The 12726-nt window shown below is 38.9% G+C and overlaps 2 protein-coding genes across 5 annotated transcripts in view; both read right to left on the reverse strand.

Moving 5' to 3' along the window:
- The window catches only part of acss1 (acyl-CoA synthetase short chain family member 1), a 39238-nt gene extending 35703 nt beyond the window's left edge, over positions 1 to 3535 (reverse strand). Inside the window, exons 1-2 of one of the 2 annotated variants that reach the window (XM_050071660.1) lie at positions 3178 to 3535; positions 823 to 919 (exon numbers count right to left, since the gene is read on the reverse strand). In XM_050071660.1, the coding sequence (XP_049927617.1) occupies positions 823 to 919; positions 3178 to 3535 (455 nt within the window). The remainder of the gene's footprint in view (positions 1 to 822; positions 920 to 3177) is intronic. The other variant, XM_050071661.1, reaches the window with a different exon arrangement.
- A 5256-nt stretch (positions 3536 to 8791) lies between these two features.
- LOC126407016 (zinc finger protein 768-like) overlaps positions 8792 to 12726 on the reverse strand; it is a 13012-nt gene continuing 9077 nt past the window's right edge. Inside the window, exons 3-5 of one of the 3 annotated variants that reach the window (XM_050071665.1) lie at positions 11925 to 11983; positions 11776 to 11848; positions 8792 to 11660 (exon numbers count right to left, since the gene is read on the reverse strand). In XM_050071665.1, the coding sequence (XP_049927622.1) occupies positions 10522 to 11660; positions 11776 to 11848; positions 11925 to 11983 (1271 nt within the window). In that variant the 3' untranslated portion in view covers positions 8792 to 10521. Of the gene's footprint in view, positions 11709 to 11775; positions 11849 to 11924; positions 11984 to 12726 lie in introns of all 3 variants that reach the window. The other 2 variants (XM_050071664.1, XM_050071663.1) reach the window with 2 other exon arrangements.

Here is a 12726-nt window from a genome sequence, read left to right on the forward strand (position 1 = left end):
CCCCACAAATAGATTCCTGTCCTGTGGGAAACACTGCATTTAATCAAAATTACATTTAAATGCAGACAACACTATCATTTACACACATGCTGCCTCCATGGTGCAGGCAGTGCAGGAGCTTCAGACTGAATTTCAGTCGTTACAAACTGCTTAATTCAAATGCTCAGATGTCCTCAAAAGTTATAGCGCTATAATCCTACAGTTTCAATTATCTGTTTCAGATGTAGCATTCCAGAGGGCACTGTGCTACACTGCATGAAAGGTGCAACATTTTGGTTTGATTTGTGTGACACACACTAGAATTATGTACACACCAATTAAGTTAAATCCAAAAACAATCGTCATAAAGATCTAAAATAAAAACACGTCTATCCACTGATGAATTTAATGACATCATAAAGAATGTGGTGACAGAGACATGACGGTGTTTCTCTTGAGAGGTTGCTGTGTTTGAACAGCTGTTGTTGTTATACATTATATTTGTCACAACAGGTCACTCAATGGGACTTCCTGGTTAAATAAAGGTTAAATAAATATACAAATCCTTCTTGAAGATAAAAACAGCTGTGATGACCTCACAGTTCTGTTATGTAACTTTGTTTTTTCTTCATCCTGACTATAGTTATTCATTATCCATGAGTTAAAATTTACCAGCTGAATATACGTCTTCAGGTCTGTCCTTTACATTTATGGTGCTCAGATAACATCAGCACAGTATGGTGATAAGATAAAGAACAGTATCGTCTGCATACAGGGAGGATACAGGAACACAGGGCAGGTCTCAGTCTGTGCTGCAGGTCAGATGTTCACAGGTGTTCGTACCTGTAGGTGACCTTCACCTCGGTGCCCGGCTCGTCTCGCTCCCAGATCAGAGCCACTCGCTCAGGATGTTTCTCCACGTGGACGTCCAAACAGTTCACTGAAACACACACAGACAGGATGAGTGTTCACAGTGTGATCGATATACAGATATCAGTTTACTGTCTCTTTAAAAACCTTCTGACATTCATCAACTCTTTAAAACATGATCTCAACCAGCTTTAAATGGAAATAAAAAACTCACCCACATTTATCACTGAGAACAGAGTTCCTGCCTCCTGTCAAACATTTGCTGTGAAACAACTGAAGATCAGAGGTTAGGACTGTGAAGCAGGATGTGGCGTTAGCATTAACTTCAGGGTTAACTCTGGATAAATCACCATGGTAACTGATGCTGAACAGCTGACCTGAAGCCAGTCCAACGTACCCAGGACCCACATCTTCCGTCTGATAACCCGTCTTCATTTAAGGCCCGAACATACTCCGGCGGAACGTATGTGGAACGGACTGGAGCGGAGTTCGCGAGGTCGTAAAATCTGAGCTTTGCGGGCACAGGGCTTGCAGACGTCCGCTTTCAGTCCGCGTGGACCTCTGCGGAGTCCGTTCCGAGTACATTCCGCCCGAGTATGTTCAGGCCTTTATTCTGTGATTGAACATTAATCCTTAAACAGGTTTACCAGCACAGATCCTGTTTGTGTCTCACAGCAGATTCACCAAAATCATTTATGTAACCAGAGAAGAAGAAAATCCTCCTGTCAGATCATCCTGCTGCTGACTGGAATATTATTGGATTACTATCAGACGGGGGGGGGGCACTCACTAAACTGTCTCTGTGTCCTCACTGTCTCTGTGTCCTCACTATATACACAGGTATACACAGGTATACCTGTGTATACCCTCCACCACACCACTGCACACACACACACACACACACACACACACACACACATAGATCCTCAGTCTGATGTCACACCTGTTGGTCCTGTTTAATGCCAGAGTGTGTGTGTGTGTGTGTGTGTGTGTGTGTGTGTGAGAGACACTGACAGTTTCACCTGAACCAGTTTGTAAAGTGAAACTAAAACTTCACAATAACTGTAATCTATTACTCCTCGGATTATAACTTTGGTTCAATGAGCGTGTTTACATGCACACTAATAAACCGATCATTATCTGATTTCTGGAGTTACCTGATTATTCAAGTGGTCATGTAAACAGCATGATCCGATAGACTTTATCAGATAAAAGCCATTATGTGATTATAAGAAATCAGATAAACACACCTAGCTTTGTCCCCAATAGTCAGATTACTCGGTGCATGTATACCCTTTAATCTGGTTTCTTTCGGGTTTTGCTATTTTATACTCCCACTCCACATTTTAGAGGGAAATATTGTACTTTCTACTCCACTACATTAATCTGACAGCTTTTGTTTCCTTTCAGATAAAGATTTTACATAAAATAATATATTTTTATATTCTCAGTGTTTAAATTGTCACTTTTATTTTATCTTACTTATATGTTATGCACTTTGTGTGACAAGTTTATACACAATACACTTGTATATTGCACTTTGCAGTACTTTTACTCCAAATCTACCCAAAGTATGTAAAACTGGCTCCACATTGATAAACTACACATTAGAATGCTCTCACATGTATTTGTTAATGATAAAAACAAACAGTACTGTAAGAATATAAGCTGTCAGCATGATGAGTGCTTTATTTTGCAAATATATGACTTGCGTACTTTTCGAGGTTTTTCAAGGATATGAGTACCTACTGTAACAGGAAGTTTGAGTTTTATGTCATGTACTTGAGGAGAAATCCAACTGAAGGACTGAATCATGTAAACCAGGTTTTTCTGATTATCAGATTATTGAAGTGCACCTAAACGCGTCAAATCGGATTATTACCATTACCTGATTATTCCCAGGTATCTGATTATTGTGCGCATGTAACCGTGCTCAATGAGTATTTCCTGTTATTGATCATTTCTCCTCCTCCTCCTCCTGCTCCTCCTCCTCCTCAGAGGTAACTCAGTAACTTTTACTTCACTACATTTATCTGACAGGTTCTGATCAATAATTAATGATGATTGCAGATGAATCCACCCAGCAGGATATGACGTCATGAAACTGATCAACACGATCACGGATCAATAATATCATATAGATTACTCTGCACAGATACTGTGACTGTAATCAGACTACTTCCCCCACCTGTGTTACCGGTTGTGTGTCGTCACTTTTCAGACTTATTGAAACATTTCCCGCCACATCACAGGAAGTGATCAGCTCTGTGTATTGATTATTGATCGAGCTCAGCTGATCGATAATCTGTGTGATGGTTCATGGCTCACCGGACACGTTGATCTTCCCTCCCAGGAACCAGCTGATCCTCCCGCTGCTGAGCTCGCAGTCCCGAACCCGATGAAACGGTTCCACCCAGCGGAGCCTGTCCGCCGCGGCGGAGCCCCAGAACTGATCCGGCTCGGTCACAGAGAGCCGGTACAGGTCCCGGTGTGAGAGCCGGGACAGCCGGGAGCTCCAGGTGCCCGGTGGAGGCAGCGGCGCAGGGTCAGCAACGGAGAACAGGCAGCGGCGGTGTCCCGGTACCGTGCTGCTGTGGCCCGGTCCCGGAGTCCCGCTGCGGGTCAGGAGGGTCCTGAGGAGTCCGGTCCTCCTGCAGCCGTGAGCCGCCATGCTGATCCTCTGCATCCAGAACTGAGACTGACACACACACACACACACTCAGAGACACACACTCAGAGAGACACACACACACACACACACACACACACACACACACACACACACACACACTCCTCCTACTCTCAGGTGCTCTCAGGTGTCAGCAGGTAAGGAGCAACTTTAATGTCAAAACTCTGCCAGTCACGTGACCTCTTATATTAACGTCATCCTGCCTTACTACTGAGCACGTGACTGAGACACTTTTATGATATCATAAAAATAATAACACAAATAAATTATTTTTTTAAGTGTATAACTCAGATTTGACTGTGATTGACTTTTGGCTTCAAACACAAAGTTACTGAAATGTTTTTGGTATAAATAACAACAATAAATAACAATAAATAATAACATTAAATAACAATAATAAATAACAATAAATAATAACAACAAATAATGACATTAAATAATAACAAAATAACAACATTAAAATAACAATATATATTTTTTTTATTTTATTTTTTTATTTTATATACTTTATTAATCCCCCTGAGGGGAATTCATTTTTTTCACTCTTTTGTCATTAACACACAGGTCCGAAAGACACACACATGCACAAACAGGACCTATACATGCACACAGTGGAGAGATGTCAGAACAACAACAATTTAAACAGAGTTTCAAAAGATAAGAAAAAAATGACAACACAAACTAAACAAAAACACAAAAATTCAAAACAAAGTTCCTTAATAAAAGGGGGACAAAGTGGGGTAAAAATTATTTTTATTTAAAAAAAAAAAAAGAAAACATTTTTTTAAATTAAAATGTTAATAAATCTTAATAAAAATAAAAATATTTTCCAAATATTTTTCAAAACTTATGAAAAAAATGTTTTAAATGTCTTAATTTTCACTTATTTATTTCACTTTTTTCATTTTTAAATTCTTTTATTGACAGAATTGTGTATTTGTATTTAATTCAGTGTTATCTTTTTTCTAAACTAGATTTGTCTATATTAAGCTTACAGATAACTACAATTCAAAACATTTGAAAATATTTTTAATTTCCCCTTCATCTTTCCCTTTTATTTTCATCATGTTATTTAACATCCGTTCACATCCTACCTCAACAATAGAAGCTTCTCCATAAACAATGGCTCACTCTCCTCCCCCTCAGCTACCCTCTCCTGCGGTGTCCCTCAAGGTTCAATCCTAGGTCCCATTCTCTTCTCCATATACATGCTCCCCCTCAGTCAAATCATTCAAAAACACGACATCTCCTTCCACTGTTATGCTGACGACACCCAGCTTTATCTTCCCCTCAAACCTAACGACCAGTCCAAACTCAACAACATCCACACTGCATTAATGAAATAAAGTCCTGGATGGCAGCAAACTTCCTTCAACTCAATGACAGTAAATCAGAAATAATTCTCTTTGGCCCCTCTGACAACATCAACCTGATATCCAACAGTCTTGGCAACCTATCCACTTTCATCAAACCTCACGTCAAAAACCTTGGTTTCATTTTTGATTCACCACTCAAGTTTGATAAACAGTTCAATTCAGTAGTTAAAGCCGTTTTTCAACTCCGCACCATTTCAAAACTCAAGCCATTCCTCACATTCAAGGATCTAGAAAAAGTCATCCACGCCTTCATTTCCACCCGCCTGGATTACTGCAATTCACTGTACACCGGAATCAATCAATCATCTCTCTCCCGCTTACAAATGGTACAAAACGCTGCAGCCAGACTTCTAACAGGAACCTGTAAGAGAGACCACATCACCCCCATCCTGGCCTCTCTCCACTGGCTACCTGTTCAATTCAGAATTGATTTTAAACTGCTTCTGTTTGTTTATAAATCCCTGAATGGTCTGGCCCCCACCTCCCTCACAGAACTTTTAACCCCCTATGCTACCTCCAGATCCCTCAGGTCGGCTGACCTGGGGCTCCTAGCGGTACGACGCTCCAATTTTAAACACGGGTGACCATGCCTTTGCGGTCACAGCCCCCAGACTTTGGAACAGCATCCCCCCTTCTAACAGATTTGCCCCTCCATTGACTCGTTTAAATCTAGGCTCAAAACATATCTCTTCTCAAAAGCATTTGTATCCCCCTGACATGATATTTTAATCTCCCACTCTGTGCTTATTTGTGCCTTGATTTATGTATTTATGTATGTTGCTGCTATGGCTCTGGTTTTTGTGTTATTGTGTTTCTTCTGTATTTTTTCATTTTTATTTTTATATGTTCAGCACTGTGGTCAACGTGAGCTGTTTTTTAAATGTGCTTTATAAATAAAGTTTACTTGACTTTAATTGCATTTTTAATTTTTTTTGTTTTCCCACAGGTTTTCAGTTTTACTTTTAGCAGTTCAACTTTAAATGGTTGTATTTTCTATTTCTCTTAATGCAGATTTTTAAAGAAAACATAGATTCCAAATTGTGTCATGTTTTGTTTAAATTCCCCCAAATGAACCATTTATCAGCCAAAAATTGTAAAAACAGAATTATAGTTGACTTTTCTAATTTCCGACGGTCCTGTGACGTATCCTGTGACGCATCGTGTGACGAATGCTTCTTTCAGAAAAACAAAATATGAGCTTAAACTATAAATATTTCATCAAAATCACTTTATTTTACGTCTCATTTCAAATTTGTCCAAAAATAAACGGTTTGCAGGACAAGAGTGAAAAACTACTTTTAACGTTCAAACATCAAAGTTTAAAAATCTAATAAGTCATTTATAGATAAATACAGAACAGTCCCTTAGATAAGTTTCAGGAGTTTTGGATTTTGCTCTGAAAGAAATGTGTAAAAATAATATTTGACTGAAGAGCAGCCTCATTTACTGGGTCTACCTGAAACCTATCATTTAAGGGGGTAAAAATCTTTTTCAGGCATGAATGAGAAGAAGAAAGTGTGACGTCATAAAGAGACTGCTGATCAAAGTGTGAGTTTAAAAACAGAAACTTCAGACTGAAACTGAAACATCTCTCAGTCACACAATTCAGCTTCAGTGGGATGAAACACGACGTCATCTTGTTCCGATTGAATCATAAGAAACATTTAAACTGAATCATGATGACGTCACAACACCTGCCTAATTAACGCTGCTCTGATGGCTGCTGCTCCCTGTAGGTCATCTGGTGAACTGCACACTGAAGCTCAAACCTCTTTTCTATATTTATATATCTGTTTATATATGTATATGTAAGGGATAATGCCCGACGAGGTGTCCATTATCAGAAATGAATGGATGACGCAGAGGCGTGAACCGTCCGACGCGAAGCGGTTGCTTCCGCGAAGTCCATTCATTTCTGATAATGGACACCTCGAAGGGCATTATCCCGCTTATACCATGGTCACTTACGAAAGAAATAAATATTAAATCAATTATTAATACGTTAATGTTGTTTTTTACCCTTAAAATCGTAAGTTTTTCACAAGAAGCGGCTGAGTGGACTATTTAATATCTCTCGGTGTGACGCGTTGCCAAGGTAACCGGCTCTGGCCACAGAACCTGCAGCTCGGTCGGCCGCAGCTGTTATATTAGGCCATTCATTTCTGATAATGGACATCTCGTCGGGCATTATCCCTTACTTATATATTTATATATCATCTTTAACTATATATTTATATATCTGATGTTTATATATGTTTATATATTTATATATTATGTTTAAATATGTTTATATATTTATATATCTGATGTTTAAATATGTTTATATATTTATATATCTCATGTTTATATATGTTTACATATTTATATATCTCATGTTTATATATGTTTATATATTTATATATCTCATGTTTAACTATGTATATATATTTATATATCTCATGTTTATATGTGTTTATATATTTATATATCTGATGTTCATATATGTTTATATATCTGATGTTTAAATATGTTTATATATTTATATATCTCATGTTTATATATTTATATACCTGATGTTTATATATGTATATATATTTATATATGTTATGTTTATATATGTTTATATATTTATATATCTCATGTTTATATATGTTTATATATTTATATACCTGATGTTTATATATATATATATATATATATATATATTTATATATCTGATGTTTATATATGTTTATATATTTATATATCATGTTTATATATGTTTATATATTTATATATCATGTTTAACTGTTTATATTTATATATCTCAAGTTTAACTATGATTATATATTTATATATCTGATGTTTATATATTTATATATCATGTTTAAATATGTTTATATATCTGATGTTTATATATGTTTATATATTTATATATCTCATGTTTAACTATGTTTATATATTTATATATCATGTTTAACTATGTTTATATATATATCTAATGTTTATGTAAGTTTATATATTTATATATCTAATGTTTAACTATGTTTATATATTTATATATCTGATGTTTATATATGTTCATATATATATATATATATATATTTGATGTTTATATCTAATGTTTATGTTTATATATTTATATATCATGTTTAACTACGTTTTTATATATATATATGTCATGTTTAAATGTTTATATAGTTATATATCATGTTTAACTGTTTATATATTTATATATCATGTTTAAATATGTTTATATATTTATATATCATGTTTAAATGTTTATATATTTATATCTCATGTTTAAATATGTTTATATATTTATATATCTCATGTTTAACTATGTATATATATTTATATATCTCATGTTTATATATGTTTATATATTTATATATCTGATGTTCATATATGTTTATATATCTGATGTTTAAATATGTTTATATATTTATATACCTGATGTTTAAATATGTATATATATTTATATATCTCATGTTTAAATATGTTTATATATTTATATATCTCATGTTTAAATATGTTTATATATTTATATATCTCATTTAAATATGTTTATATATTTATATATCTCATGTTTAAATGTTTATATATTTATATATCTCATGTTTAACTATGTATATATATTTATATATCTCATGTTTATATGTTTATATATTTATATATCTCATGTTCATATATGTTTATATATCTGATGTTTAAATATGTTTATATATTTATATACCTGATGTTTGAATATGTATATATATTTATATATCTGATGTTTAAATATGTTTATATATTTATATATCTCGTGTTTAAATATGTTTATATATTTATATATCATGTTTAAATGTTTATATATTTATATATCATGTTTAAATATGTTTATATATTTATATATCTCATGTTTAAATATGTATATATATTTAGAGACCCACAGAATAATTTGTTCTATAAATATGTAAACAGTTATACATCAAACTAAAGAACAGACCGTTAGTTTGTCTGATTCCATTTATTTTTTTATCAACACTTTTGATAAAAAAATAAAAAAATAACCATGTTCATAAAAAAAACATTTGCGACAAAAACAAATGAGAAAGTTTCATTTTTGTCTGTCATTTTCAAAAATAAAATCAATTTTACATTTACATTTTTTTCTCATTTCCTTACGTCAGTTTGAACTGTATGAATGATAATATAATAATAATATAATAATAATTTTGTGTGTGAGGTACAGCAGTGGAATACATCACATTCAGTGATGGTTCAGTCTTTGTCCAATGAAATTCATAATGTTGATCAAAACAGGAAGTGTCACAGTCTGAGTCCATCAACGTCTCCACGGCTTCAGAACCCATGAACTTTTCCGACGGCGCTGGCATTTTATTTTATTTTATATGCTCTATTTCACAACATGTGGCACAGCTCCCCCTGTCTTATAACAGTGGAAACACGGTTTGACAGAATATCTCGTCAGTGGAGGGAAGTAGTGAAGCACAATGCTAATCCTTCTCCTCACAGATCAGATCATTATCACAAGAGTTTCTACAGTTTCTGCTGGTTTGAGGGTTCGGAGAGTATTTATCAAAAATACAAAATACATCCATCCCTCCCCCAGTAATAACCAACAGTCCCTAACTCACTGTTTTCTCCAAGCTGTCTTCAGTGCTAACACACATTATGATCTGATATGAAATCATTACAGACAGAGATAAGTCAGAGAGATGCTGCAGCTGGTTTTATTAAATCTGTTTGTCTCCTGACTGAAGCCTGTGTAAGGAGATTAAAGCAGCGCTGCTTCAACCTGAAGCTGATTAATGTTGTTTTTCTTTAACTGTGATGTTAAACCTGCACATCAGACAGCACACACACACACACACACACACACACACACACACACACCTATCAGTGTCATATATTACACCACAGAACGAGTGTCTCCTGACAGTGTCTCTCCTCTCAGAGTTTAATGATGTCAGTGAGGCATCATGTCATGACACAATGGGCGCCTGGGCTCACACACACCGCTCAGTCGTCCATCCATGGTTACAACATGTTGCAGGCAGGAGTGGACTGATCCATGCTGGCTGTCTCTGTCTCTATGCTAAACTAAGCTAAGCTAAGTTAAGCTAACGGTACCCTGACTAAAGACACCTGACCTCCACTGAGAGAGAACAGGAAGATGAAACTCTGACTTCCTGGTGTCTTGTTGGAACCGTTGAGAGATGAAACAATAACTGATGTGATCAGATGTGTGTTGTTGTTCAGTGACCTCTGACCTCTCCACAGTAATGTCTCTGCCTGCTGTGTTTCCATCACAAACATTAATCCTAATCGCTCATAATTCCCACTTTGCTGCGCTCACATGATAATTGATGCTCCTCTGTGTAATCCAGCCGAGGCTGTTCTCCATCCAGCGGTGACTCTCACTGTGTTTGTGTTTGTGTGCAGAGCACAGGTCAGATTATGGGATGTACACCACTGTTAATCCCACCTTTGTGTTTGTACATTTAATCACCTTTATGACTTTTAATGATCCTCTGATGGTTAATCTGCCGACAGGAGACAAACAACGACCTTTTGTTGTCACATGTGGAGGGACTGCTGCACTGTCCACATACTTTTGGCCATGACGTGTATATGTACCTGAGGTCAGAGGTCAGAGGCGGCGGTCTGCCTCTGCTGCGTCTGCTTCAGGTGAGCTTTGGTCTGCAAGTGAGCCTTGAGGAAGGTGAGCAGGCGGAAGTGTTTGCCACAGTCGAGGCAGCTGTACGGCGTCTCTCCGGTGTGGATGCTGCGGTGTCTCATGAAGCTGGTGGCCAGGTTGAAGGTTTTGGAGCAGAGGGTGCACCTGTAGGGTTTCTCCCCGGTGTGGGTGTACCTGTGGTCCCTCAGCTGCTCCTTCAGGCGGTAACTCTTCCCACAGACGTCACAGGAGAACGGTTTCTCCCCAGTGTGGCTCCGCTTGTGGATCTTATACTGCGACGGCGTGGGGAATTTCTTACCGCAGGCGTTGCAGGTGATGACGGCGTCCCTTTGCGGCAGCTCGTCGGAGGACAGCTCATGTGAATGTTTGCTGATGACGTGGTTCTTCAGGAAGCGGAAGCTCTTGCCGCAGATGGAGCAGAGCTGCCTCTCTCCGGTGTGGACGGCCTGGTGTGTGCGCAGGTTTTCGGCCTGGGTGAAGCCCTTTCCGCAGGTGGAGCACTGGTACGGACGCACTTCCTGGTGCACCAGTTTGTGGCGCTTCAGGTGGCCGCTGTGGTAGAAGCTCTTGCCGCAGACGTCGCAGGTGAACGTCTTCTCAAAGTGGGTGAGGCGGTGCGTCTTCAGCATGCTGATGCAGGAGTAACCCTTCCCGCAGATGTCGCAGTGGCAGGTTTTCTCTCCAGTGTGCCGCGCCTTCACGTGTAGGTCGCGGTGAGCTTTGTGGTTGAACCTCTTGGGGCAGTAGTCGCAGGCGTGCGGCAGCTGCCCGTGCTCTTGGATCACGTGTTCACGCAGCATCACGATGCCAGTTAACACGGCGCCGCACACAGAGCACACGGGGTGGGACTTCCTGTGGTGGTCTGAGAGTCGCTCTGTGTTTGGAAACATCATCCCGCACTGCGAACACTGACACCAACCTTCTCCTGTCGCAGTCTGAGGCCTGCTCGGCTCTCCTCTCTTCTTCCTGCTGCGGCGCTGTTTCCTGTGGCGTGCTGCAGAGACTCTGGACAGCAGTGAGGGCGGACGAGCGTACTCGTGGTCGGGGACATCAGCCTGCGGGGGAGGGGAGGAGGAGGCTTCCCCTGGTGCATCCATGGAGACAGTTTTATTTTTACCTGCAAACAAATAAACTTGAAATCATTGTTTTAAAACGTGTGACTGGTTTTTGGCTGAATGGGCGGAGTCAGAAAAACTCACCATTAGCATCAGCGTTAGCATTAGCATGGCTCTGCAGAGGCAGCAGCAGACACTTGGAGTCGACAGCATTGCTCTGCAGGACAGACAACAGTGAGAGGAGGTGACTTGATTCAGACCTTCACTCTGTCACTGTGGAGTCACTCACTCACCTCATAAACCAGGATGTAGGTCTGTCCTGTGGGGGCGCGCTCACCACCACCGCCTCCACCTGAAACACACAGGAAATACTGAACACACTCTGTGACATCACCTGCTGTCATACACAGGCCTCGCCATCAGTGATCAATGTGACGACTGGTTGAACATGGTGAGAAACGTTGGTCACAGTGAGCCGGAGCCCAAACTCAACACATGGCGGCATGCAGCAGTGCAGCAGCTTCTCAGCTACCGGCGACTGACGTAACGTTATTTATTCTGCACGCTATCCTGTACTCTACTGTTTTTATACATGTTTGAAAGACAGTAAACTGAACCTTGAACCCTCTGACTCTGTGTTCAGGCTCTGGACCACACGTTTCAGAGACGAAGAGAAAATGATGCTGATAGTTCAGCCTTCTGCTAACGGCTGCAGTTTTGTGTTTGCATTTATGTAGCTAACGTTATCTAGAGCCTTGAATCACAGTGTGTCCTCCGCCTCACTCCCCGCCGCTACAGAACACCTCACTGGGAGGAGAGCAGGTAGCAGCTAATGAGACTGACCCCCCGTCAGCGGCTGCAGAGACCTGAATCCAGGCAGCAAAAACCCCAGCTCCGGGGGGACCGGACAGCCCCAACTCCCTGCAAGATCAGCAAACTTTCTGTTGCTGCTGTTACACAGGTGCTGACGTATTGCGGTAAGCGAGTTGTGTCATTTCCGGTGTTTCTGTGACAGCGTCTCTGTACTGCTCTGGTGAATTCTGCTAGCCTGCTTTCTCACTTCAGTTGCTTTAACGTCTACTTCAAGTCTTAACC

This window comes from Epinephelus moara, chromosome 19 (genome assembly GCF_006386435.1).
Source record: "Epinephelus moara isolate mb chromosome 19, YSFRI_EMoa_1.0, whole genome shotgun sequence".
Lineage (NCBI taxonomy): Eukaryota > Metazoa > Chordata > Actinopteri > Perciformes > Serranidae > Epinephelus > Epinephelus moara.